The sequence below is a fragment of the Lagopus muta genome, chromosome 6, assembly GCF_023343835.1.
Source record: "Lagopus muta isolate bLagMut1 chromosome 6, bLagMut1 primary, whole genome shotgun sequence".
Lineage (NCBI taxonomy): Eukaryota > Metazoa > Chordata > Aves > Galliformes > Phasianidae > Lagopus > Lagopus muta.
In genome coordinates this window covers 2,983,251-3,010,511 of record NC_064438.1, presented here as the reverse complement: position 1 = coordinate 3,010,511, position 27,261 = coordinate 2,983,251, and the positions used below count along the sequence as shown (strand labels likewise).

General features: G+C 40.0%; 2 protein-coding genes across 7 annotated transcripts in view; one reads left to right on the top strand and one right to left on the bottom strand.

Annotated features, from left to right (window-relative positions):
• Window positions 1–6,566, top strand: part of ANO3 (anoctamin 3) — a 200,988-nt gene extending 194,422 nt beyond the window's left edge. For all 6 annotated transcript variants that reach the window (XM_048948252.1, XM_048948251.1, XM_048948256.1 and 3 more), the window contains one exon: window positions 53–6,566. In XM_048948252.1, the coding sequence (XP_048804209.1) occupies window positions 53–235 (183 nt within the window). In that variant the 3' untranslated portion in view covers window positions 236–6,566. The remainder of the gene's footprint in view (window positions 1–52) is intronic.
• Window positions 6,567–7,873: 1,307 nt separating this feature from the next.
• Window positions 7,874–25,455, bottom strand: SLC5A12 (solute carrier family 5 member 12). Its single transcript, XM_048948260.1, has 15 exons — window positions 24,835–25,455; window positions 23,013–23,078; window positions 21,151–21,202; window positions 19,715–19,782; window positions 18,516–18,670; window positions 17,361–17,501; window positions 15,572–15,701; window positions 15,152–15,240; window positions 13,720–13,832; window positions 12,053–12,120; window positions 11,605–11,691; window positions 10,861–11,039; window positions 10,657–10,760; window positions 10,372–10,493; window positions 7,874–9,023 (listed from the first exon to the last, which is right to left on the bottom strand). The coding sequence occupies exons 1-15, from the start codon at window positions 25,189–25,191 to the stop codon at window positions 8,865–8,867; spliced, it is 1,890 nt and encodes a 629-aa protein (XP_048804217.1). The 5' UTR covers window positions 25,192–25,455; the 3' UTR covers window positions 7,874–8,864.
• Between the last annotated feature and the right edge of the window lie 1,806 nt (window positions 25,456–27,261).

Below are 27,261 nucleotides of genomic sequence, written 5' to 3'. Positions count from 1 at the left end.
GGAATGAGTATTTATGCGTGTGTGAAGCCATTGTTTTTGTTCTTCTTTTCAGCACCTCGTTTTCGGAATAAAGTCTTTCATTGCTTACCTGATTCCAGACATGCCCAAAGACTTGTGTGACAGAATGAGGAGAGAGAAGTACTTAGTCCAGGAAATGATGTACGAGGCTGAACTAGAGCATTTGCAGAGAGAAAGAAAGAAGAATGGGAAACAGTATCACCATGAATGGCCTTAGTCAATACCATGCTGCAACAAAAACGCTGTTTGGAAACTGAAGAGTGCGATTTCGAAACGAAGTCAGTCTTGCATCAGTGTGTGCGATTCAAAGTGTATATATATGTTCTTACTGGGCTGTGCAGTTGCAGGCTTTGGCAGGAAGTGGAAAACAGGTGCTTCCGATGAAGAACATGAAGAGCCTTATTTGTGACTGGTCTGTGAGGTGAGCGCCCAGAACTGGCACTCAGGAATGGGCAGCAGATTAAAAATTTGGACACTGACTTTAAAATGGCAATGAGCTTTTATGCTGTTCGTGAAGATGCTAGCAGCATAACGAAAATAAAAAATTACCTATAAACTTGTACGGTGAGGGCATGACTAAAAAGAAATTACATGATATCCACTACAGCTTCTGATTGCTCAGCCGCATCTGTAATGCCTCTGAAGAAAAAAACGATTGTTGCCTTTGTGGCCATAACTTGATATAAACGATCTTTCAGGCTTATTGTTTTGTCAGGTTTGTCCTCGTCTCTTGTTGAGATTGTGGATGTGGTCCTACCCTAAAAAGTGGGTATATGGCTGCTTATTATATACTATGCAGTTTAAGATTTGCACATCATTGTCATTAATCTATCCTTCCAGTCAAAAACCAAAAATTCTAAATTCAAAGAGAAAACAGCAGCACTGAAACACACTGCATTGCCCACATTGCAGCTGTAGTTGAAAATGACATGGCTATGAGTTGTCTTTCCACTTTTTTTGTGCAGAAAGGCCACCTTCACATGGATGAAAGAACTGTCATTTCCATGCTCTGCTGCATGCAGATGTCTAACTGTGTTACTGTTCTCTTTGACCTGTCTGAGCAATTATTCCGTGACTTCACAGAATGCTAACTTGAAATATTCTAATACAGTGCAAATTACTTCATTCTGAATATACAATTAACTATTTATAATATGCAAGCTTATGCAGATATGTATCAGACATACAGTATAGCATTTTGACTTGCTTGTTCAGGGAAGGAGAATCTGAGCACCTTATAACAATGCTCTTCTTATTGTAACAGTAAACGTTCCAGTAATGTGCACTTCTTTTATGGGGCTAAATAAGTCAGAGTGTGGGAATTAGATACAGCCTGATGTGTATACAGATTGTCTATAAAAGCACACACACACAGTGGTTACTTTTAGATTTTCTATTATCAATTGTACGCCTTCTTACAGTCTGGGGAGCTCATTGTATGAAAAATAGACACTCATGTAAAGAACCAAATTTCAGGTTTTTTTGTGAATACAGTGTAAGGTAGTGCTGCGTATGGTTGTTGTCACATTTTGTTGATGGAGTTGCTATTAACATTTCATAATGTGTGAGAAGATAAGCACTTCATTTGAAAAATCTAAACAAGCGAGCAGAGTTCACTTGCAGTGTAGAGAGTGGGGAAACAAGAGTCGCAGTCATCCCGTTCGTCTTGTACAATTTTAAGCAATGCTTAAATATTGAATGAGAAGAAAAAAAAAAACAAAGGAAAAAAAATACAACAGAACCACCAAATTATACTGACATTATACAATGTGTTGTTTTAGAGATAAAGCTGCAGCGAAATCACTGCTGTCAGATACAAAAAGACCTGAAATTTTACTTGATAAATGCCATGTTGAATCAGTAAGTGTCATTCCAGTATTTACTTACATATGTTAGAACAATCATTTTATTATTATTATTATTATTATTATTATTATTACACTGTATAAAATGAATTTTAAGAGCCCATCAAATAGATGAGTAGAATCCATTGTATCCAGTGAACTTTAGCATCAACGTTTAATTTCTGTACTCATTTCACTATATTCGTCTTGGTTAATTCCAGCTTAATGTGACCTGGCAAGGCAACTATAGAAGTATCTACAGTATTGCACAAAGGGGGAAGGAAATTGAAAGGTGTGGCTTAATCAGATGTATTAGCAGTTAGTTCTTTGATAATGGGCTGTCGGAACTCAGCTTTCCGTATTTTGGAAAGGCCGGTAATTACATTTTGGATAGTTCCTCAGGAGTCCTTATCAGAAATATCAGCACTCTCCTGAGTACTTACAGCTTCACACTATTTAATTTAATTTATTCTCTCCCTGTTTCATACTGCGGAATATCAAGCACCACTTGACAGCATTAACCATGTGTCACAGGTTCTGTTTCTGTGCCACGTAGCGATAATACTTCAGTTCTTCAGAAGGTCACAGTTCAGCTCTCTTTTTCAAGTTTTCCCTAACAGCAAAATGCCTTGGCTGGCCCAAGGTGAGAAGATTTCGAAGAGAAATCAGCAACAGTCAGAACTGGTGATTATTTTGTGCTTTCTCGTTTCTGCTGTGGATATTGGCACAAGTCAAAACAGGCAAATTCCAACTGAACTTAAAAGTGCATTTGAAAGAAAACCTCTTTTGTATTTGAGTATGATTTGGGATTTAAATATTTATAATCTTAATATTTCAGCGCTGGTGTATAAAAGTAGACTGAAGGAAAGTGTGTAGATCTGACTTTGCAGTTTATGCACTGAAAAAAGCACAAGAAATTTTGGAGAAACACTGTGTGTTCCTTTATGTCTGAAGGACATGAACAAAGCGTAAAGGTTTTGCCACTAATAGCCATTTGCTTAAGCTGAGAACTTTTTGCTAGACTTTGTTTAGTATGCTGTTTGCATTGACTGCACGTTCTTTTACAGAAGTACAAGGCACACACTGTCCTCAGGAATACTGTATGTTATGAATGCTGAATGATCTTTTCATATTCTAGGTATTGTCTTTCCAAACGAATGACCAGTACGAATAGACCGTGCATGCAAGCTGCGTTTGTGAAACCTGACAAAGCTTTAGAACTTAAATTTGTGCAAAAACGCTTTAGGTCATTGCTGATCTAATCTATGACAATTTTGCTCTATGCATGCGCCCTTACAGAGACTGCACGAGCAACTAGATATTCTTAAATACAAACGATTAGTCCAAAATGTCTTAATTATTGCTAACCAAATTCAGCGTCTTGATGCAGACGAAAGAAATTTCCATTTCAGAAATTGAAAAGTTGACACACATTATACATATTTCTAGTTACTTTTAACTCCAAATTTGTGCCCACTGTGTGAGATCTGAATTCTGGTGAGTGAAAAAGGGGGGATAGGGGGTGGAGAAGGGGGGGAAGCATGGAAATGAAATGGATCCGAAGAATTCTGTTTCATTAGCCTTTGTAATGAGAAGTTTCCTCATGGAGCTCAGCACCTCTGTCTATAGAAGGAGATGCATTGAGTGCTCAGTATTTACAGCTGAGTGCCATCAGGGTTGCCTGCAGATTGAGCAAAAGCTCTCTATTTGTTATGCTGTAATTTAATTTCTTACAGTGGTGATTGGGCATCCTGATGGAGTCTTTTGAGACAAAGCAGGTCACGTGATTTTCTTCCCAACCTCCTTTTTATTGAAACATTTATAGAGAAAATTTAGATGAATACTTAAGTTAATATTGATGATGATGATGAGGCTTAAATTCCCATAGTAATGTTGGATGACAAATGGTTTGAGTTTTTTTTCACATATTTCTTCAGAAGTATACATCTGCATTCCTACAAAGCAGATGCATGCCTCTTACTGTGCCCTTTTCTGATAGCAGTTTGACTTATATCATGTTTTCAGGATTGCTTAGGCTCTATTTTATTCCAAAGAACACTCAAAAAAAAATGTTTGGAGGATCTAGTGAAGTTAGGTGAATAAATACATACCTTAATGCGTAAATTCATTAATTTCCTGAGGTCTTCTCCATGAAGGAAAGTATCTTGGGGAACAAAGCTTTAGAGTGAGTGTTAATACAGGGAAAGGCATAAACTCGTGATATTTTTTTCTTACTGTATCATTAGGATGATCTGTGTGCATCTGCGGTTTCCTTATTTTGGCCTCTTCTGCAAACTCCAAATGTGAGTGCTTCCAGAGAGAATGATTGGAGCCATGCAGTTCAGTGAATTCCCTGCATGGTATTATGTGGGATTTATTCATCTTGGAGCTGTGTCACCAATTTTCAGGGGCAAATTCGTATGCCTATGTTCAGAAGCATGAAATCACTTTGATTAACTGAAAATGATCCTTGCCTATAAAAAGAAAAAAAAAATAGCTCTCCTTAGATAGCTTACATGTAAGACCAATTCTCATTAGTACTGTCATAAACTAGATTTTTGTAAGTACACCAAGTAATGTATTCTTGTAAACAGTTGTATACGAAGTTGTATACAGTTGTATACGAAGGCAGTGAAGTTAATGGAAATCAATCACATTTTCCATTTGGCATTACCTAGGAGAAAAGAGACAGATCCAAAAGCAATTATCAGTGTATGTGTGATCACTTAAAATTGCATAGTATTTCCAGGTGCATTTTATTTTTCACAATCCTCGTAAGCTACTGATGTTGATTTTGGGGGGGTTAAAGCTTGAAGCAAATCTATAACCAACCATTCGTAACAATGTGTATTTTATGTTACAGCTGACACTAGAATTCAGAGATCCACATTTAGGCAGATTTCGGAGAGAGATGAAGTAAGTTATTTTGCCAGTTCTAATGCGTAGTTTGACTGAAGCGTAACCAGTAACCGTTTTTCCAAGCATTTAAGTGAGTTGCAAACCTGAATTCCTGTGGCAGGAAAGGCAGTGGCTTTCAAAGACCTCTTTACCTTTCTGTGTTCAAGCTCATGCTCGTTAAAGCCCACCTCCTGCTGCAGTAAAATGGAATAAACCAGCATTTCGAGGCTGGAGATGAGCAGAGAAGGCAAAGCTCATGTGTTCCTTTTAGCAAGTTTAGCTGCAGAGTCCCTTATCGAGTCTCCAAAATGAAGGGTTGAAACTGGAGCACGGTGAGAACCCCTGCGATCCTTTTCCTTTTCTCCTCTGGTTCATTCTTTACTTATCCATAGTGTTTTATTAAGTGATGCCTTTTTGCTGATGGTCCAATTTCAAGAGCAGTTGCCTGACCTAAAGTATTTAAAGCACTAAAAGAAGCCAAACAGAACTGTTCCCAAACCACTCTGTCCAGTGCTTGTTGCCAGCTGGTATGCTTGCGACAGAGTGGTGTGAGGAAGCACACCGTGTGTCTGGTCTGCTGTGACATCTGTCACTGTCCCAAGGACTACCTTTTGCACTCCTGTCCCTCCCTACACACACACACATGTCCTGAAGGTCCTACCCAATACAAATGAAATTTGTATGAATAGGCTCACATCGACAGTTTTTCTCCAATTCTGACATTACAGCTGCGTTCACTATACATTGACACTGACATCATTTTGACATGGTCGTGACAGCACAACGTTACCACAACAGCACAAATTTATAACAGCACAACAAAGAACCACAGAGAAATCCCTTTGCTCTTCCATGTTATGCAGGAACTTTCTTAGTTCAGGACTGGGATTTTGACTTGAAAAGTTAATGGAATATCCCCTCCTCACTCGCACTGGAAATTGCCTTTTGTTAGTTCCTTTGGCTCATTCTAACTTCTTGCCATAAGCTCTGTAACACTAGACGTTCCCTGCAGTGTGCTCCTTACTTGCCATGAACTAGTTGTTGGGATGCTACTAGATGAGAAATGAGGATTAAACCCAATGCAGCCTAAAGCTAGTGAGATTTTAAGCACTGAGAAGTTGAGAATTTTTCAGTTAAAAATTTCAAAAAATTCAAATCACCTTTTTATTTAATGTTTAGAAGGCTCGGAATTTTGTATTGAAAAAAAATCTACAAAACTGTTGATTCTAATTTTTACCTAGAGTAGTATCGCTGGAATTTCAGTTGTTTGAAATAATCTCATGTAAAATCTACATAATGTTGTTCAGCCATTTTTACTTCAATAGTCCTGGCTAACTTGCAATATCATGATCATAAGAGATTTCTTATAATGTGTATATATTTGAAATTTATGTAATATTTAAATACAACTTGGTTTCTAATTAAGAAATGAGAGTACAGTTTCAACTATTTTTTCTATTCATAATTCCAAACTTTGTAAGTAACATTTAAAATAGGGTTACCACCAAGTGTTTCAGAGAAATTAACTTTTATGCACTGCAAGCTAGAAGTTCCTCTGGCCTGTCAGCTTTCACTTTCTTTTGGGTTTAAGGTTACTCTTACAAGCCGGTGTTTACCCCAGAACTAAAAGAATTCACTGAGGAGAAGTTGTTGATATGATTAACTATTGTAAGACACTTTTGGCATAAATTTGTCTTTGAGATGCTGTTTACTTTATCAAGGTTTACATGTACAAATGCGATGACTTACTGTATCATACACATTTGAATATTGCATTTTTCAATAATAAACTTGGATATCTTTGAAGGAATCTCTCGGTGTCGTAATTCCAGATACTCAAAGTTATGAAAAATACACTGGTGAGTATTCATGTGCCTGCAAACCATAGTATGTAAGGAAGTAAAGGACGGGTTAAACTTGTCTCAGGCAGTTGAACATTTAATACTTACTGTGGTCTCGGGGCATATATAGACTCATTCACTCATGATCCAGTGCTCTCACTAATTATTAATTTCTTACATTTAAGCTCCTGTTTTAAATTGACAGTTTTCTAGTTTCTTAATCTCACTTTTTTTTCCCACTCTCATACACAGGCTAGCTCTTCTCCAGAAAGATGAGTGGCTTGGGACTTAAAGCAAACAAGAGGATTAGACAGCTTTAATCAACACTGAATATTTAACCAGAATGGTAATTTTTTTCTGATTTCCAATTTAGCCTTAAGTCTTGGTAGAATACTCATTAATGAACTGTTTAACAGTTTTAACCATCTTACATAAGGCCGTGAGTTGGGCTTGGGTAGAACCCTTTGGAACGTCTGACACCAAATACACATGGGCTCAGTGGACAGCTGTAGTTGAAACAAACCCGGTGCAGAAATATACTTCAGAAGATAGTAAGTCAGTAGCAAATATAATGGTAAACTGTTCTTAAGGGTGTGAAGAGAACCACAAACTGGACAGCCTCTGGCATGTAGAATGTAAGAATACTGCAGTGAGTGGATACTTCAAGAAATATTGAATAGTTTTCACAGTCAGATGTCTCTTTTTAAGATACCATCCCATTACTGGTAGAGAAGTTTTGGGGTTTTCTCATTCACCATCTATCTATGTAGTTTGATGCTGGTGTTTTGGTCCAATTTCACTCCTGAATTGTTGACTGGTTATGTTGAGAGCCAAAATGAAATACAAATGCCTGTGTTTTCTAAGTTTCCATTCCTGCCTTGCTAACCATATCAAGGTTGGATGCACAAACAAGAAAGCTGTCACATGAGACGATAGGCTGCCAGCTAGATTTAGCTGTAAGCTTTTACGAGATTATAAAAGTGGTGTAAAAGGGATTAACGCAAATATTGACTTAACTCTCAGTCTGTTGACAAAGTGTCTCCCACAGGCAAGACCATGTCACTTACAGACTGTTATTTTGTCTTCTAATTGAGTAATCAGGGACTGTTCCCAGAGGTTGGGCATGAACACAGATGGGGGAAGTAACTTGGAGGTCCACTTTGACCTAAATCTACATCATAAAGACAGGGTCACTGATTAGCAGAAGCAAGATCTGGGACAAAGTGCTGGCTGGATCCATAATATTTTCAATCAGTCTGTTTCATTTAATTCAAAAACTACATCCAAGAGTTTATCGTGGGAAGAGGTGATCTGTTGAGTCCGACTAACAGGCAGGATATAGAGGAAAATGCATTTCACTGTTACAGAGCCCTTAGCACATTTGGGTAAATTCTTCCAAAACATTCTAGCACGGAAATTATTTCACCTCACGATGTGCTTTATTCAAAATTCTCATGGATTTTCAATTAGGAGGCATTATAAAATGACACTTTATTTATTGCTTACAGCTAGTAAATGGATTTTGCAGCTTAAAAACAAAAACAAACAAAAAGATATACAAACATTCAACCAAACAAAAAGGCTGAAGATAATCTTTTCAAGCTAAAAGGATGTCTTTCAAAGACTAATTATGGATAAAGAACTATCCTGAATTTTTGAAAAATTTGTTACCCTCTCCTATTGCTTGGAATAAGACATTACAAAGACTTCTTATTTCCACAGAGGAAGCAAGCACAACAAACTCAGTCAATAGAAGACCAGTCTGGTCTATACAGTGTTTCTGTGCAGAGGCTTTCTGTGATGCCTAAGAATGGGCACAGACCTCCTCCTCTCCCTTGGCCTCCCTCTGTCTGCAGTGGAGAGAGCATGACCTCCATCAGAGGGCAGTTCACAGTCTCACCTTAGTGAGAGACCTCGGAAGCTTATCTGAAGTCTTGTTTTATCTCAAGTTCACCTTTGCACTTTACCATTCAGTGACTAGTTACTGAACAGAGAATGATGTATAGACGTATTGCAGCTACTTCCTAGTAGTTTCCATGACAAGATTCATGAAACATTTCTTCTGAAATAGCAGAGCTTCCACAAAGAACATTGTGTTACAATTTCCCAGTTCTGTCATGAAATTCATAAATAAAAATCCTGCCTTTATTGCTATAGAGAGCAGTTCTTTCTTGGTCATCTAGAAGGTGGTAAATGTGATACAAAGAGCTCTTCATTTCTGACGATGGAGTAAAGTTTGATTGAACATCCCATTCCTCAGCTTCTAGAGACGAGATTCTTTGCTCATATTTGTATAGGATTTTTCCTCAGGATTGTAACCAGGCAACTGGCTCGTGTTTTCTTTGCTGACATTGTTCTTGAGGGTGTCTGCTGTTCCAGCTGTATCTGCGATAACTTCGGGCAGATTTTTTTCAAAACCTTCCTGAAAAATGGAAAGAAAATACCCCAGTAGTTTCAAAGGGCACACACTGCTTTTGTAACTGCTTAAAGAGTGAAATTTTGACACACTGTCCTATAAATCTGAGGAATTGCTTCGCTACAGCAATGACTGCCAGACTTACAAAAATGCTCTGTTTAGTGTGTCACCGCTCCACAGTCATTGATTTTCTCATTCCTGCATGGAAAGTCTTTAATAAAAGCAGCAACAACAACTTCTCACAACTCCTCTGTTGATGCACAAGTCTTTAATTATGTTCTTTGTGAGTCTCTAGTTACTAAAATTCGGTGTTTCACAAGCATATTCTTTTTACGTTTTAGTGGATTTTCTTTTTTGTCCAGCCTACTCTTGCCTCAGTGGTTTCATGCTGCAACTACTTCATTAATCTCACTGTTCTGTATTTCTAGCACATGCAAGGGACAGTTGTTTCTTTTCACTGCCTTTATTAATATGGGCATCATTTTTCTTCAGAAAGTCCCTGCTAAACACCTAAAGCCAAGTCAGACAGCTGAAGTAAATCTAGAGCCACAGGTGCTGCCCGAATTGAACCATCAGGGGGGAGTGGTTTTAAACTGAGACTCGGGAGGTTTAGGTCAGATATTAGGAAGAAGTTTTTCACACAGAGGGTGGTGACACAGTGGAGCAGGTTGTCTAAGGAGGCTGTGGATGCCCCATTGCTGGAGACATTCAAGGTAAGGCTGGATGTGGCTCTGGGCAGCCTGGTCTGCTGGTTGGAGACCCTGCGCGTAGCAGGAGGGTTGAAACTGGATGAGCATTGTGGTCCTTTTCAACCCAGGCCATTCTATGATCGCATGAAGAGTGAAACCTCTGTGGCAAGTTAGGTGGGGAGGGATAGCTTCTGCCTTATCGCTGAGAACCTTGCAGGCTAAAGTTTATTTTAACGATGTAAAGGTGCTTGCCGACGACTCTAAAGCAGCTGAAAACATGCAATTAGCTTTATCTCACCCCTCTCAATCCTGCAGACTTTGCTAAGAAGGAGCAGTGCCTCTGCAAGCCATTAAGAAAATGGGATCTCATGTTTAACAAAAGGCGAGGCCTCGGGACACCTGTGGAGGAGTCTTTTGTTCTGCTGCAGCTGTGAGGAATCGCCGCTCAGCACAGATCCGCCATCTTTGGAGTCTGGGAGGGCAACAGAAGGGCTCCACAGACACCAGTCCCTGGCAGCAGATGAGCAAACTGCATGCTGGCTGTGAAGGGCCTGACTGCCTAGAGGGAGGTCTGAGACAGGCTGCAGGGGGAAATGGGTAACCTATTGCTGGTTGGGACGCCCTGGCATAACTGTGTTAGCAGGTTGTGGCTGGATCCTACTCACGTCCTGGCTGTCGTGCCGCACACCACACCACATCAGTGTCTTGAGCCTGTCCGACCAGAAGCAAAACAAGTTGCAGACTGGCTTAATTAGCACTGGGCGGATGTCCTCTCCTTTGGTAGGCCCTGGAAGGAGGGGAGAGCAGTCAGCAGTAGGTATGGCTGCAGAAAGATGGCTGTGAGATGTGAGACCACAACCCATGCTCCCCTCAGCCCGGGCCTTGTGAGCAGCTCTTCAGCAGCTGAGCTGCTCGTGCAAAAAAGTGCTTTGTTCTTACTGAACACCAACCTGTTACAAAGCTGATGAGCAGCCCTGAGATGATGCAGCCCAGGCAGCCGATGGTACTGAAGTAGAGGTAGGACAGGGAGTACCAGGTGTCTGCCAGCAGAGGCCTGAGGAGATGTGACACGAGAGAGAGAGAAAGCAGCTCATGATGGCTGCTGCTAACGGGGATGCCTGAGCTAGACTGAAGTCACAGCGGTAGGGAAATACCTGTTGGTAGCCATGATGGGAGCTGCTGTGGTCGGCAGGGCAGTGCTGTTTGCCAGTGTGCAGTTGAGAGTCGACAGCTCCAAGGGAATGGTCTTTACGGGCTGTGCAGGATAGATGAAGGAGCCAATGCCAACCCAGGCAGCCAAGGTGATTCCAGTGAGGAAGCCGCCGATTGCACCCTGGTCAGGGAGAGCAAGATATGCTCAGAGGTGGTGTGGGGGAAGCGCATTTCTGCTAACGTTATGGTCAGCTGGGTTCTTTCTTGGCTGAGGTGAAGCACTGTTCTCTAACAAGAGCCACAGCCAGTTTGAAACTGAAATCACAGAATTAAAAGTTATACTGCTGAACAAAGGCGATGGGGCAGAGTGAGGTAAGCTTGGGTTATGCTTTACCCAAGTCAGCAAAGTTGAGCAATTGAGCTTGTTCTGTGCTCCCTAGAGTGGGTATGAATTGAGGAGATGGCAAGGGAAGCATGTTATGTTAATGTTTTATCCTTTTTTGAAAGACAAGAAATTGAAATCTAAAAGAGAAACAAATTAAAAACTTCCAATATTGATCTAATCACTAATTATCCCACAGTTGGGTAGAGATAAATTCAGACCGAAAAAAAGGCTTTCTGAACAGTTCTTGGGCTCCGCCACCTCTGACAGCCAGTTTGGACCCTAAAACAATTTGAAGGTGGGGTTTTAACTGAACAACTCCAAGAGGTTGTCTCTTTTATAATAAGGATCTTTTGTTTCTTACCTTCCAGTTAACACAAGGAAAGATTATTCCCAGAGTAAATAATCCCAGCATGGGCCCTCCAAATATTCCATGAATGGAGAGGGCAGCCTGTGGATGCAGAGAAGAGATGTGAGCCAACACAGCGACTAGGGGAGCCTGAGCAATGCTGATTCCGGTCTGACTTTCAGTAGTGGAGAAAGGACAAACAGTAATTTCAGCACACAGTGAAAGGAGTGAAAGGACTGCAATCAGTGTCACTTCCCAGCAGTAAGTAGTGAAAGCGATTTCTTTTTTATGATTGGTTTTGGTTTTTTTTTTGACTGAGTTCTCTTAGCACATGAGGAATTAATATGAGATGGTCCTCAGGAGTTGTTCAGGTTGGCTAACAGTCCCCCAGTGTTATCGGTTCAGTTCATTGCATTTCAGTCTATCCATGTTTGTATCATTGCCTTTTTGAAGTGCTAGATACCTGCACAATTCCTCCCATCAGTGATGCTGCTCCAGCCATGGATGTGCACAAAACACCGTATAATACACCTGGAAAAAATCAGATTGTCAGTGCCAGCTAATAAATAAGACAAACAGTTTCTAATTGAGCTAGTGTCAGAAAGGACCAGCTTGAAGGAATTTGCAGTTTGGGTTTTGATGCGTGAAGCACTCAGTGCTTTTTTGTGTGAAGTCTTTGGGGTTTTTTGTTCTTATGAAGTTGAATTTAGCACTGATATTAATTTAAAAGTCTCAAGTGCTTCAGTTCCTGTTGTCTTTGAATAATGTTTTTTAAGTGATCTCATGAATGAAATGAACAATGATGCAAACAAAGGCTTTCTTCATTTAATGCTAGTTTTAACCTTGTGGTGGGTAACTCTGTCATAGCATTCATCAACAAAACTTATCTAACGAGCTAGCACACCTTGGTTATTGGATGTAAAACATGGTCTGTCTTGGGCATGAGTAGAAAGGCTAGGTAGTAAGTGGCAAAGCTGGAACTGAAAATGTTGGAGGTGATGACAGAGACAGAGGGAAGGGCTGGTTTTGATCTTAATAAATGTCAGTGAAGGGTTATGATAATATTAAAATACTTGTAGAAGAGTTAAGGCAATACTGCAGTACTTGTAAAATGTATCATACAACTGCAAACCGCTTTGGACTTGGTTTTGACAAGTTGTCCTGGTTTTGTTTGCTGCATCTTTATTGTCTGCTGAAAAACTGAACAAGCTTTTTTTTTTTTATGATTCTCTAAGTTTAAACAGAAATGTCATATTGTGCTGCTGTAAAGCAATAATATTTAGTAATATTACTGTAAACCAATGTAGCAATAACTACATTGATACATTTCAGTTTCCAAAGTATTCCCAGTACCTTCAAAACAGAAGAATGCATGCACCTTCTCAAAAAGCTTTTGGGCGGTTGTTTTTGCTGCCAGCGTTGATTTGTTTCTGTACCATATATCGAGTGCACTTAATTGTACTGAAGATGGTCATCCTCGAAAAGCAGTTATGCTGCTGGGGGGGTTTTGGAAGCAGAAGTGCATATTTGAAGCAGTGCCTGAAGCAGCTGTTGCCCTTCACGCACACAACTGCTCTCAGACTGAATTTGGAATACAGTTTCATTGTGTCCTACTTGAAATAATATGCAGATTTCTGCAAGTATTATAGCAATTGTACTTGGAGGACAAGAGCACAATTCTATAGATACTGTATATGCTTAATGGTGAAATTCCTGAGTTCACATTGCCAAGGCAATACCACAGCTCAATGATCTGATTGTTTGAATGTTAGTAGATCACACTGGCACAGTTAAAATGGTTAGTAGAAGTGAGCTAATTCAGCTTAATTCTAGTTACTTAGCTGAGGTGCTAAGTTAAAAGCTTCATCTCTGTTGGCTTATTCTAAGGTTAAGAGAGGAGTCAGGAGGAGGTCATCTTTTGTGGGGATGGAGCAGCTCTGTAGAGTAGTAGTTCTGTAGAGAACTGCCTCTGAAGTCTACCTTTCTCTATAGAGCAAGTATCGCCTAAGGCAGTGAAGTTCCTTTCCAGAGTGTATAAAATCCTGCCCTATTCTTTTTTTGTACTAATAGTCGTTGAGAGGGGCAGACAACTTTGCCTTTAAACAAATGGATTCTACTTTGGCTACTTACACAAGCCTTTGCTGGTCCATGTGCTAGTTTTCTCAGACAGGCCTGGGAAACATTTCCTGACCAAGTCTTCAAAGGTAACAGTTGCTAAAGCATTGATGCTAGCTGCCACCGTGCTGTAGAAGAGGAAAAAAAAGAATGCTAAGTAAATACAAAGCAAACTAAGCTGAAAGTAAGCTGTTTTTATAGAGAAATGCTGCCTATTGTTCATTGTTAAATACTGTTCAAGAACTGTGAATTTCATAATACATTAGGAATGCAAAGAGTGTCACTGTGGATATGGGAATTTAAGTAGCAAGGGGGATAATTTTCTTATGTTAGCAAGGGTTAAATAATAACATTTTAGGTTTGGCATAGGTTTCTGCAGAGACTAATTCACTCCTAAACTGTAAGCAGTTCTCTTGAATCTGACTATGTATACTGCAGATGCTGGTGAGGGTTCTGTCCTTCCTGTGATTGCTTGGGATCCTGCTTCATGCAATGAGATGGAAACTCATCCCAACTGACTATTCTGTTTATTCAACTACAGAGATCTTAAAACTTAGTGATTATGTTATATCCTAAATAATAGTTGTTCTCATCCACTGGAGGGGAAAATCCATAGATTTGCAGTCTAATGTTATGTGTTCCCTCATAAATGAAAAACATGAAATGGAAATGGTTTTTGATTCTTGTAACTAGATGAGTTTGTCTCTGTGGCCTTGTTGTGGCAGCACGCAGGAAATGTAGCTTCAATTGCATTATTTGCACTAGTTGGCATTCAGTGCCCTTTGCTGTGTAACTGTCTGGCTAGGAGCAGGCAGTTGGTTGTATGCATGGTTTTTTTTCCTGTTTTGGTAACTCTCTTCCTGTAGTATTTTCAACACATGAAGTATTTTGAAACAGAATATCAGAGTTTGACTCTATGGCATTCATGCATGTCGCTGTGAATTTGAATCTTCTCTCTAATGTGCCATGAAGTATTGATGCTTGGCCTGTGGAAAGTACAAACTGCAGTCGCATGCAAATCCCTGAGTGACTCAAACTTCTCCAGATAGACATCTCTCTTCTTATGCTAACTGTAAGGACAGGCTTGGTAGAAAACTCTCTGTTCCTACCTATGATATGATATGGCAGTCAGGTAAAATAAACGCGCCTTCAATGTGAAGAGCTATGAAGTTATTTCAGCTAGCTGATCACTCGTGTTTCTACAAAGATAAGGATGTAATTTTACCAATACATTATTTTTATTCTATAACTTATTGCAGATGAAAAGATATTGGAGACATGGAACTAGATTTTAGTTCCAACAACTTGGCAAAGTACTATTGCTTTTTCTAGAATGTGCTAAGGAAAAAAAGCTGTGTATTCATTAGGATTTCTTGTTTTTAGCCTTGTTCTGGGCCCTTAAGAAATCAGTGGCATGCAGTTAAAATGTTATTTCAGATTCACAGACCTTAATGTTCCGCTGAATGCACAGGCAACAAATAGTCCTGGGATTCCTGGCATCGAAGAAAAAATGTCCATAACAAAATATGGCATGAGCTGGGGTAGAAGACAAAGGAGGAAAAACACAAGAAATGAGTTAGGATTTTCCTGAGTAAGAGAGAAGTACCTGCTTTTGGTCACACTGCTGAGTTTTTATTTTCCAGCCAACAAGGCATATTAGATTTTGAGAAAAGCAGATTTCGTTTAGCAAAACAACAATCAGATTTGTACTGCAGGAGTGTAAAAATAGGTGTGTGCCAGCCTGATTCAGCAGTCACCTCGTTGCCTGCAGAGCTGCAAGGATAAAGCATCCCACAGGACTTAAATGGACTTTATTCATGCAATGTCTCGGCCCAATGCACCTCCAAGTAATAATCTGCATCTGTACCTGATCAGGAGCTGAAATGAAGTCAGCAGTCCAAGGATCACAGTTCTTGTAATGAGCGTACATCACCATACCGCAGAATACTGCACACACCAGGATTATCCAAAGTCCCAGTAAATTCAGGTAAAGTGCCCTGTAGCGAAAGGGGGAATTCCGATTAACACAAGATAATTTGTAATAGTTTTTCTATATTTAATTATTCCTGATTTCTTTTTGAGAGATTCTTTGACCAAACCTAGCTGCATAATCTCTTAAACATCTCCCCATCCTCAGAATATGTCACACGTATTCAAAAATAATAACAGTGAAAAATACAGCCTCCTTATGCTATAGGGCAAGGATAAAGGTTACACTTTGTACAGCTGAAGGGAATGATGTAAAACCAGTAACTGCTATGTGCAGAATAGACTGCAAGAAGAGCTGGTGGGGTCCTTCCTCTTGCCTACAAGGGCAGGGTTTTGTTCGTCAGGAGTTACTGCTGTTCTCCACTCAAGGAGATGTAGTGCTTTGCCTAAGTATTAGTTTGCAACCACGACAGAATCCATGCATTGCTGCCATGCAGAGTTGTGGTTTCATGTCAGTAAAATAGATGTGGGTGGCAGCACCCACTGGGAAGGTTGTGTGTGATTCAGTAATCCTTCAGTCCCAGTGAGCTGCCAGATTTTATACAGCCTACATCACCTCCCACAAGTTCTCTGGCTAAGGCAGAGCTATGCTGCTGCCACTCAGAGGTCTTTCTAGACATTTTACTAGTGATATTCTTGTTGTCATGACTTCCAAACAAAGTTTGGAAACTAAAATTTGAAACTAAATTTGAATAAAGGAAATTCCTATAATCTATCATAGCCTTAAGGAAAATGAGTGTGATTGCAGCCAGCAAAAAAAAAAAAAAAATTTGGAGAAGAAAAATCTTATTTCTTTCTTTTGCTAACTGTGCAAGCAGTTAGTATTAGAAGAAGTTGGGTTGTTCACTAGAATGTGTATCTAACTATGCACACACTCACGCTGAACTTCAGGAAGTTAGCAGTCTGGAGACCTGTGTCTATATTGTAAAGTTTCATAATTGATTCTACAATTGTCCTATTTTTTTAATGTTTTATGATTTTAATAAATATTTGTGATCACATATCATTTAGATGATGCCCTGCACTATAGTGTACTCCATTAATGGAATAACAACTTTCAGTGAAATATATACCAAATTCCAGAAATAATGTTTTTTTGTAGAAAGCTGGAGATAGTACTGCTTCTGTGCAGGCATCTTATCCAGACTGCTTTTGAAGATTGATTTGGCAACCTGACTGCAGGTTAACAAGCTGTGCAAGAGTTAGCTAGCCAAGGGGAAATGGTTTTAAGTTGAGGGAGGGAAGATTTAGATTGGATGTCAGGAGGAAATTCTTTACAGAGAGAGTGGTGAGGTGCTGGAACAGCTGCCCAGAGAGGTTGTTGATGCCCCATCCTTGGCGGTGTTCAAGGCCAGGTTGGAAGAGGCCCTGGGCAGCCTGGGCTGGTATTAAATGTGGAGGTTGGTGGCCCTGCATGTGGCAGGAGGTTGGAGATTCATGATTCTTGAGGTCCCTTCCAACCCTGGCCATTCTGTGATTCTGTGTGTTTTTCTTTCTTCAAATATTTAGGTCCCTTAAGGTCAGAGGGAATAAGACTGTCAGGACAAAATTGGTTAACAGCCACCCAATAACATCCCAATATTTATTTAATGCAACTGACAAACTGTTGGCATAATTCCATGTCAGTATATTGCATTGCTAGAATAGGCTAAGGACAGGTAACTTACATCTTTGCATGCTTCTCTGTTTTGCAAGAAATGCATCTCTGTATTGTGGACTGATTAACTCCATAGAGTCCTAGCCACGTAAATGTTCCCCCAATAACAATTGTCCAGAAGGTGTGTCGTCTTAAAGGATCCACATCAAAGCTACGAAAGAGAAAGATAAGCAGTTCAGTTCCCTTTTTAAGACACAGTTTCATTTAAGAGTAGGTTGGTGAATTTTCAAGAATATATTCAGTTCTATCCTCTGAATCAAAATGCCTCGTTGACATGTTTTGGCTTAGGTTTGGGGTTATTTGTTTTAACTTTACATGGGAACGCTTCTGTCAAGTCAGGATAAACATAAGTCATGTAGAAAAATAAGTAGAAATAAATCACATGGTTTGTGCTCAAATTTCAGATCTGTCACGTTATACCAATTGACTCAAAGCCGTGTTGCTTGAAACCCAATTCTTAGCAAGAAACAAACCCACACAGTAAATATTAAAAATTCTCAAAGCTCTTACTTACATCATTTTGGTGTATTATTTCTTTTGCAAGGTATTGCTTCAGCTGCAGTGCTATCATTTTTTATTTTTTTTTTTTAATAACAGTGAAATGTCATAACTCAGCAACTCTAACCACTGCAAGTACGCCTTTCCATCTTACATCTGGCTCTTCTGCAGTTCTGCTAATCTTAATATGGATGACAGATAATATTTGACCTTGCTGCTAGTTACTGCCAGTGACTTGGCTTGATTGTTGAATTCTAGTCAACACCACAAATAACTAAAGATCATCAGTTTGCTATCTTGGTGCTTCGTTTCCTCATTGCTAACTGCTGTGGTGAGTGTACTTAAAATGAAGTGCTTGTTCTATGAACTGAAAATGAAAGATATGTGCAATTTGAAGGAAAATTGAGTACATTTGCAGTTAAACAAAGAAAAAATGGCAAAGAGTATTAGGACTTGGGTTTCTTCAAAGCAGGAAATGGAAGGCAGAGTACTTCTCTCCTTGGAGGTTGACTGCAAAGAAACCAAAGAAATAAAGACCAGGCTTCTCTAAGGTAGTTCACTGGCAGTATCTCATTGTACTATGGTAGTGTATTTTGGGCTTAGTCTGAGGATGGTTTCTAAATGCTAAGTGTACAAGAAGAAAAGGTTTGTGCCATTAATTTCTTACTCGAATATGTTCAGTCGTGATCCTTCATAGGCATCTTCCCAGATCCTGGTTGACCCACCATTCAGAATTGTTCCTCGAATCAAAACAGTCATGAAGCCAACCACCATGATCACCATTTGAAATGCATCTGCCCAGACAACAGCTTTTAATCCTCCCTAAAACAAACAAATTGAATGACAAGAAAGACAATGAAAGCTCACAAAGACAACAGGAGGTGGAAGTAGCACTTATTTTAAGATCGTATTTTATGGCTGTATGTATAGCATCCAGCAGATCAGGTCTTTTCTCAAATCTCCTTTATATCCACACTTTCAAAGATTGTGATCTTGCAGACAAGCTCAATGGCTCGTCCACAGCCATATGAGAAGATCTGATGTCAAGTTACATGGGTTTTTTTTCCTACTTTCTTAATATTCATCTAAAGAATATCTCTCTGTTGTTGAACAATATTAGAGATTACAACATGGCCTACGTTTGTACTTCCCATAGCGCACTGTATATTTCTCAAAGTGATCCCCAATTATACTGACATCGCTAACAATGCAGAATGGTCCTTGGAAAGTTTGCAAATGAGCTTTCTTCCATAGCTACTTTCATATTTCATCAAATCAATGCCAGAGCAGCATAAGCAGTGTTTCCAGCAGTGGCTGAAACACTGAAAAAGTAAGTGATAATTAGGTAACGATAATGAATGCTAGATGTGTCCTAAGCTGAAGTGCTCTCCGCTTCCACTGCAGTGTTCATCTTTGTTATTATCTGAAGGCTCACGTTGCTTCCACCCAGAAGCAAAGCACTCTCTATGATCTGTGAGCCAGCTTTCCTGGATTTTCTCACTCAGCATTGATCTGCAGTTATGTCAGAGGTGTGTTTTTCATTACAGTGTTTTTCTGTCTATAAGAAGATAAGGGGAATCTTCTCAAATGATTTAGTATGGCAATGAAAGGTTATAGTCCCCTTATCTGATCTCTGCTTCAGGCTGACTTAAACCTTCAAATAGAGTATTTGAGAATTGAGAATTTTTTCCCTCTGAATTGACTAAAGGCTCTGAAAGAAATTTATCTCTTATGTTCTACTACTTTAAACACTCAGGCTGTGTTTAGATATTTCACTTCTGTTACAGCTTGTGTAAAAAGGGTGGGTGAATTAAAAAAAAAAAATAAATCTGCGTTGAAGTTGTTCAGTCAATGCCTGTTACGTACCATAGTGCAATAGAAAGTGCAGACAATTCCTGTTGCAATTACAGAGCCCCAGAGATCAAACCCAGTGACTGTGGAAACAAAGAAAACCAGATAGTTAGCGAAGTGGGGGTAGGTTTTCCGGATGGTAAGAGAAAAGCTGTGATCCTTTAGCCCTGGAAAGAAGGACATAGTTACTGATTTTAACATTTTCTGTTTGCTGGGAGCTTTGCCAGATTGTTCAGGTTTCTTAATACTACTTCACTGTTTTTTCCAGTTTGGGTTTCACTGTTTTCAGGTACAGAAGTAATAGTTAAGAATAATTACACGTAGGAAACACTTTGTTTTATAAGCAATGCTTCCTTCTCTTCTCAGTCTATAACTTTATTTTAAAATCTCTCTCGGCATGCACTGCTTGCAAGGGCAAATCAATTTGTAAAGGTTTTCATACTAGCAAGGTTAATATGGCCTGCTAATGAACACTAACTTCTGCTCATAGCTGTCTCTTTACAGAGCTGAGCTCCAGAGGAAGGAAGGAAGTTCAGAGTGTGAAAAGTGGATTTTCCACTTTTCCAAACCAGATTCAGCTTGACTGATGAACAGTGCAAGGAACATCCCAATCTCTGCCTTAATTAAGTCAGATCTGCCAAGGATTAGGACCTAGTGATTCTCTCTGCTCTGCAGTAGTACGTTTGCTAATCCCATCCATCACGATGGATGTTGTTTGTCTGTTAAGATCAGTTAAGGCAGTGTGTGAAAAGTAGCCCTGCATCCAGCTACAAGGAATGGGCTTATCTCTGTTGGAACCTGCATGGGCGTTCAGGTTTTGACATGGTGTTAAAAATTAAGTAGGATCATGAAAATTAACCCTTAATATGAGGAGCTTGACTTTCATCTTGCCTGAAAAATGGCACCCTTGCCAGAAAAAAAATCCCTCGGCACCTACACAGACTTACCTTGGTGTCATCCCTAAATAAATCTGGTTTCAGTTGCTTTAATGGTTGGAAAGATGCATTACTATTCTGCATTTCATTGGACAGCTGTGCCACTGCAAACACTTTGGGAAAGAAGAATATCAGCTTTATGCGTACGATAGTAACAGTGATATTGGTGCTCAGGAGGCAGGGAGGGGAGGAACCAAAGTACAGAATACAGTCTTGGATCATCAACTTGTACTGTGGACTTTGTCAGGATGTTGAGAAATTGCTCATCACTAACTTCTTTGGGTTTTTACTGAGTGCAAAACAACAGAACAGCAAACCCTAAACTGCTGATTTACTGGTGTGAGAGGGACCTGGGAAAGGAGAAATAGAAAGCCTTCTAGGTGCACACAAAAACCTTGCTGTAGAACTTGTAAGAATTTGCTTTTCAGAGGACTTGTTTAGCTGTTTGCCTTGCTTGAGTTATTCTTGTCTTGTGGTGTGGTTATTTGGAGTAGCCATAAGGGCAGGGAAACTCACCTTGGTTGAGAGCCAGTGATGGAGCATAAACCACTATTCCTGTGTAAAGAATCTGGAAGAGAAAACGTTCATGGAAAAAAAAAAAAGACATGTACATGACTTCTCAGTAATAATGCTTCCTTTCAGAATGGAGCTTATGGCAGAATATCAGAACTAGAAGCTTCTTTAGATGAACTTGTATTGCCTTCTGCTTCAGTCTGCAAAATGGAAAGTTTTTTTTTTTTTATGGTCCTTTCATCAGGAAGGAATTATCTCTCTAGATATTTTGTACTTTCTTTCATTGTTAAGATAACTGGATGTCAAAAATACCCTCATCAAGTAGAAAGAGGAGGTCCAAGTAAAACACAGTGATGCAGAAATGACTTGTATCAGATCTTGGAAATTACACTTCCCTTTGTCCTTTCAGTTGCATGAGGGTGTTCTGACAGAGTGAGGAACAAACAAAGCCTGAAAGCAAATGAACATTGCTGTCTACTGTTGTAGGCTCTAGGATTAATAAAAATGGATTTCAAGTAGAAATAAATGTCTTGCAATATCCCAAAAGCTTTCATCGAATACCTAACTAGTGTTCTGAGAAAGTTGGTGCCCTCTTAAATCAAAGAGCAAAAAAGCTATGTGATGTCTACCTGGAACAGTGCTTTGGGAAGCTTCTAAAATGTAAGTAAAGCCAGTAAAGCTCAGTGTCTCTGTTCAAGATCCAGGAACGCTGTTTTGTTTATCTATACATGCAGGGCTGTGGACTGACTAGGCTGTGTTTTGTAGTAATGCAGAGCAGAATATAGTTGTGGAGTCTCTCAGCTCTAAGCAGTGATTTCTGCCCTGTTGTTGCAAGCAACTCTTTTGGGGCTGGAGCTTGCTGGCCTTGCTGCTACTGCTGCCTGAGAGGGCCAACTGGACAACATTGCTAAGGAGAAACTGGGAAGAAACTTCACTTCAGGTCATCCCCACTGATGCCACCATGAGGCTAGAACAATCTGGGCATCTCCCAGGATGTGCTGTATGCAGTAGCTTAACAGTGGGATAGCCTTACCCAAGTGTCAGAAGTGGGTAAATAAATAAGCAACACATGCTCCAAGCACTACTCATCTAGTTTCTCAAGAAAGATGTAATTCCTTCTCTTTGAAAGAATCATAGAATTGTTAAGGTTGGAAAAGACCACTAAGACTGTGTAGTCCAACCACCTACATCTCCATATCGTGCTCACTAAACCAAGCATTTCGGTACCACATCTCCACAGTTCTTGAACACCTCCAGGGATAGTGATTCCACCGCCTCCTGGGCAACCTGTTCCAATTCTCACCACTCTTTCTGAGAAGTCTCTCCTAATATCCGACCTGAACCTCCCCTGATGAAACTTGATGCCATTCCCTCTTGTCTTATTGCTATTACCTGGGAGAAGAGGCTGACACCCACCTCAATGCAACCTCCCTTCAAGTAGTTGTAGAGAGTGATAGAGTCATCCCTGAGCCTCCTCCTGAGCAGTCCCAGTTCCCTCAGGCCCTGACTTAACTAACTGACATAAGACTTTCATTCCATACCCTTCACAAATCCATTACTGGATTCTCTGGACATAATCCAGGGCCTCAGTGGCTGTCTTACAGTTAGGGACCCAAGACTGAACATGGTATTCAAGGTACAAATTTAACACAACATCCAAGTGTCAAAGGCAACGGGAATGCATTTTTTCATCGTAGGTAGAAACTAGAAAGTAGGAATGCAACTGTTCTATCTTTTTAACATTCGCATTCCAACCTAATTAAAGAATTTTGTTGTAAGAAGAAAAAAAAGTTCAGTCTGACACTTTATTCAAAATAAATACATAGACTGAAATGATCACAAAGAAAGAGGCAGTATCTTCTTACCGTCTGCAGGATGTAGATCAGTGTTGCAGCAAGACGGACATTCTTGTTAAATCTTAACTCCAAATACTAGGAAAGAGGAATTTCAGTAAATTGCACGCGTAGCATCTGTGACACAGCTATTAACCTTTTGTTCTCCCCAAGTAAAAGCTTGCTGTGCAAGTAAAACAACTGGCAACTGACACTAATGTGGTGAGTAATGAACAGGAGAGCATAATTACTGCTACACGTAGAGATAATTGTATTTAAGAAATCTTCTCAGCAGAACGTAGTTGAAATTATATGTTGGGTCACAGCATGCAATATTTGTTTTGTGTTGGGAATATAATCAGAAGAGCCCACAGGCTATGAAGAAAAGAAACAAGGTCATCTCCTGTTATAACAGGACAAAAGCAGTGGAGGAGCAGATGGACAAGCAGCAATCTAAAGGCTTTCACAGCCCCTCAGCTAAGCTGGCTTTCTCATTTGCCTTGTTCAAAGCTGGATCTGCACATGGTCAGTGGGTAGAGGCAAGTCAGGTTGGAATCGTAGAATTGGTGGAGTTGGAAGGAACCCTTAAAGGCCACCTAGTCCAACTCCTCTGCCATGAACAGGAACACCTCCAGCTCCATCAGGATTGCGCAGAGCCCTGTCCAGCCTGACCTTGGATGTCTCCAGGGATGTGGCATCTACCACCTCCCTGGGCAACCTGTTCCCTCAAGTTACTAACAGCTCCTTGATTCATCCAATACTACTACCCAGATTCCACAAATTATGACAGATCTCCTACCCAAGTTCTTACAGATTTCCCCAAAAACACAGGTCTTAAGCCCAAGTCACTACCTAAAATCTCCCTTCATTGCTAATCCCAGAGTAGCTGGGGGAGGACTGGATCTCCCCGGGGCCACTGGCTGTGTGTTCACCCCAGCAGACATCGGGCTCCATACAGGTCCGTTGCCTTTGCCAGTCTCTAGGCAGTTTTTCAGAAACAAACTCTTACTAATTTTGTTAACATTAACTTCTTGCCTCTTGCATAATAAGCCCCGCAGATTGCTGTGCAAATAAGTAGCTAATTTATGTTATTTAACTTGTTTCTAAAAATAATTCATGAACTCAGCAGAGTCATCTTTCCAGCACGCTTGGAAGGGCTGTGTCTACGATGACACCTCCAGTGGTTCAGATAAGAAACTCCTTCTCTGACCTTGCATTAAAACCAGCTAGAAAATGTAGTTAGTCCTGGTGGTGGGAATAGATGGCCACTGTTATTTTTTTCTTGCTTTTGACTGAAACTTTTCCAAACAGCCAGGCAAAGCTCTCTGACTGAAGCCTCTCCTTGGGTTTCAGTGTAGACAACATGAGCAGCCTTTCCATTATCAGAAAGCTCCTTGGGAAGTAGCACGGCTTTGCTCACCCAATCTTTGCTCAACCAAAACTTTCCACAAGTTGGTGCAACAAAATCTGCAGCGGTTGATTAAATACTAGATGGCTATCCCAAATGTTGGGAAGCTCACCAGAATGAAACAGTTCAAAAGTATTTAGGATACTTTTCAAATACTTTCTAGCTGTGATGGTTTTGTGCTGGTGTGTAAACTCCTTATGCTGTCTGTGCTATTTATCCTTAACAAGACCTCTGGCTTTTAATTTGTGTCTCTACTTTATGCAATATACATAAGTGACTACTTTGTATAACAGAACCCGATTTTAAAAATAATTCCTGCATAAATACATTTGTTCTGTAAAATATTACAGAAAGTCTTCAGTATGCAGGCATTTCTCCAGAAATATCCATATACATCATGCAGTCTTATAATGAAATAACGCGCTGTTTAAAAAAATTTTTACTTACCTCGTAAGTGCTTGTAATGTCAGATCTGTAAAATACAGGTAGAAAAATCTCAGAAGTTAAAATGATGACAAATGTGTATGAAAGGAAGAACAGAACAAAGGATGCTCCGTAGCGATAAACTTCGGAGGGTGTCCCCAGAACTGTCACTGCTGACATGAAGCTGGACGTGAGGGAGAAGGCTATTGGTCCACATGACATCTGCTTACCACCCACCAAAAACTCCTGCGAAGTTTTCTTTTTTCTCTCCTTAATTGCAAAAAAGACTCCAATGCTAGCACATACTAAAAACAGTCCTGCAAAAACAACGTAGTCCCAAATGACAAATTTTTTAATTTCTGGAGCTACGAAGTTTGACATAGCACCAGCTGGGTTATTCTCTGGTAGAGAATTCTGATTTACTACAGTTGCTCTGAACAGATCAGAGCAGCAAAGGTGTAAATTGTCTATAGCTTATCAATGAGAAATTAACAGGAAGACCGTTTGGTTGAGATGGCTCTTTTTATCAGGCCACCTCTGAGGAGGAAAAAAAACCAAACAGAACAACCAACTAGCTCACGATAAGGAAGGAGGGTGTTGCATGCTCTTAGACCCTAGTGATACTGATGTTTCTGGACGGGGGCCGTAGCTGTGAAGCCTGCCCTACACTCCCTTTTTATCTGGGAGGTTTTAATTTGAGGTTAAATATTAGCCGGACAGATTGACTTGATCTGACTCTTTTCTAACCTATCAGCATTTTTAAATAATAAAATGAGAGCAATAAAAAAAATAAATAAAGGAGAGAGAAATGAAGGAAGGCACGATGTGTGAACCTATGACCTACCAGTGCGTTTGTTTTCAAAGCAACCATTCCTTCGTATGGTTAAAATCTAAACTTTAATATCAATGATAGGGTTCACAATTGTCCTTTGACATTTTAAGTGTGCTCCTTGATAGACGCTGTGCCGCAAAGAGTTGAAAGCTTTAATGATTAAAAGTAACTGTAATGCTTTACCCTGAACTCATAGCCTGCTCTTACTGGGTACCCTCACGTTGGAAAAGAAATAGTGTTATGTGATGTTTTAGGATGAATTTCAGATGGCACTGATGTTTGCTGTCAGTTACTAACTGCAGTTTTAATTATAGCTTCTATGAGTTTCTGTGAAAGGTGGCTTAGTGGGCACAGCAGTAATGGGCTGACAGTGGAATACCTGATACCAGTGATCTTTTCCAACTTTAATGGTTCTGCGATTCTATGGTTTATTGCATTTTTCAATGCACAACTTGGTCAGACATGCAAGGCCAAAGAAAAGGAAATAAAACAACTGCTTCAGTTTTCTAAACTACATTGATGGAATAGTTTATGGAATTCACTTAATTATGTTTTCCTTGCAGTTTTCTGCTGGTTGGTTTTAGACAAGTAGATGTTCATTCAACCTCAGTCTATGTATGTCGTAAGTATGACAATATCTTTTGCAAAGCAAAACAAGGACTTATCATACCAAAGAATAAACTTGTATGCAGAGGTGGTGTGCATGAAGTGCAGAGAGTTCCTTTTGGAGCTCATCACAAGAGATGCAGTAATGGGAGGTAGGTTATAATGACAAAAGTCCTTCTCTTATGCCTTGCCTTGGGTAGAGGTGGATGCACTTCAACTATAGCTGCAAGAGAATTAGTCCCCATAAAGGGCATATATGTGAGGTCTCATCCAGCTGGGTTATCAATTAATGCCCCGTTTGTTGCTGCCACAATCATTTTTTGCACTGGAAGCTGCACTTAGTGCAGTGGAGGGACTGGATGGGAGAGCAATAAACGGATAACAGCGAGTCGGTGGAGGTAGTGCTCTGCAAACTCAACCCACCACCTTACAGTGATTTCTTTATCTAAGTGTACCCTCATCATTAGTTAATATTTCCCTTTTGTACCGAACATGTCTTAAGGTGTGTCCACTTTCAAAAAAGCAGTAACTTTCACTTGCCAGACATTCCTTTGGCTTTTTTTTTTTCTTTTCTTTTTCCTTCCTCTGCTTATGACTGTAACAACACGAACAGTTTCTGCAGGTTTGAGGCTTTGATTCATACCTACAGTCTGTCTCTGGCTGTGCCATGGCAGTAGCAAGGTTCTGGGATCAAACATCAACCCGGCCTGGCAGGAGCTTGATGAAATGGGTGCAGGCATGCAGGGCTATGTGGGCAGAGTACATGCGTGCCTCCTCCTGTAACCACAGCTCAGCGCTGGTCAGTGGTGACAACACAATTAGTTCACAAAAAGTTGCAAAGAAGTGAATTTGTGGGCAGTCCCTCCCTCTCACACTTGTGCCACTAAATTGCATCCCATGTAGTAAGACTGCAGGGGTCTGATGGTGCTGAGACGGTGAGTAATTGTTGAGGAGCTTGGGATTGAAATAAACAATGAGATTTAGAAAAGTTCTCGTGGTCAGATTTGTGTGCA

Coding starts and splice junctions, on each gene's coding strand:
- SLC5A12 (XM_048948260.1), bottom strand. CDS start 25,191: ATGTCAAACTTCGTAGCTCCAGAAATTAAAAAATTTGTCATTTGGGAC. Junction 23,079..24,834: donor ACATTACAAGCACTTACGAG/GTAAGTAAAAAT, acceptor CCTCTTTCCTAG/TATTTGGAGTTAAGATTTAA. Junction 19,783..21,150: donor ATCACTGGCTCTCAACCAAG/GTGAGTTTCCCT, acceptor TTGTTTCCACAG/TCACTGGGTTTGATCTCTGG.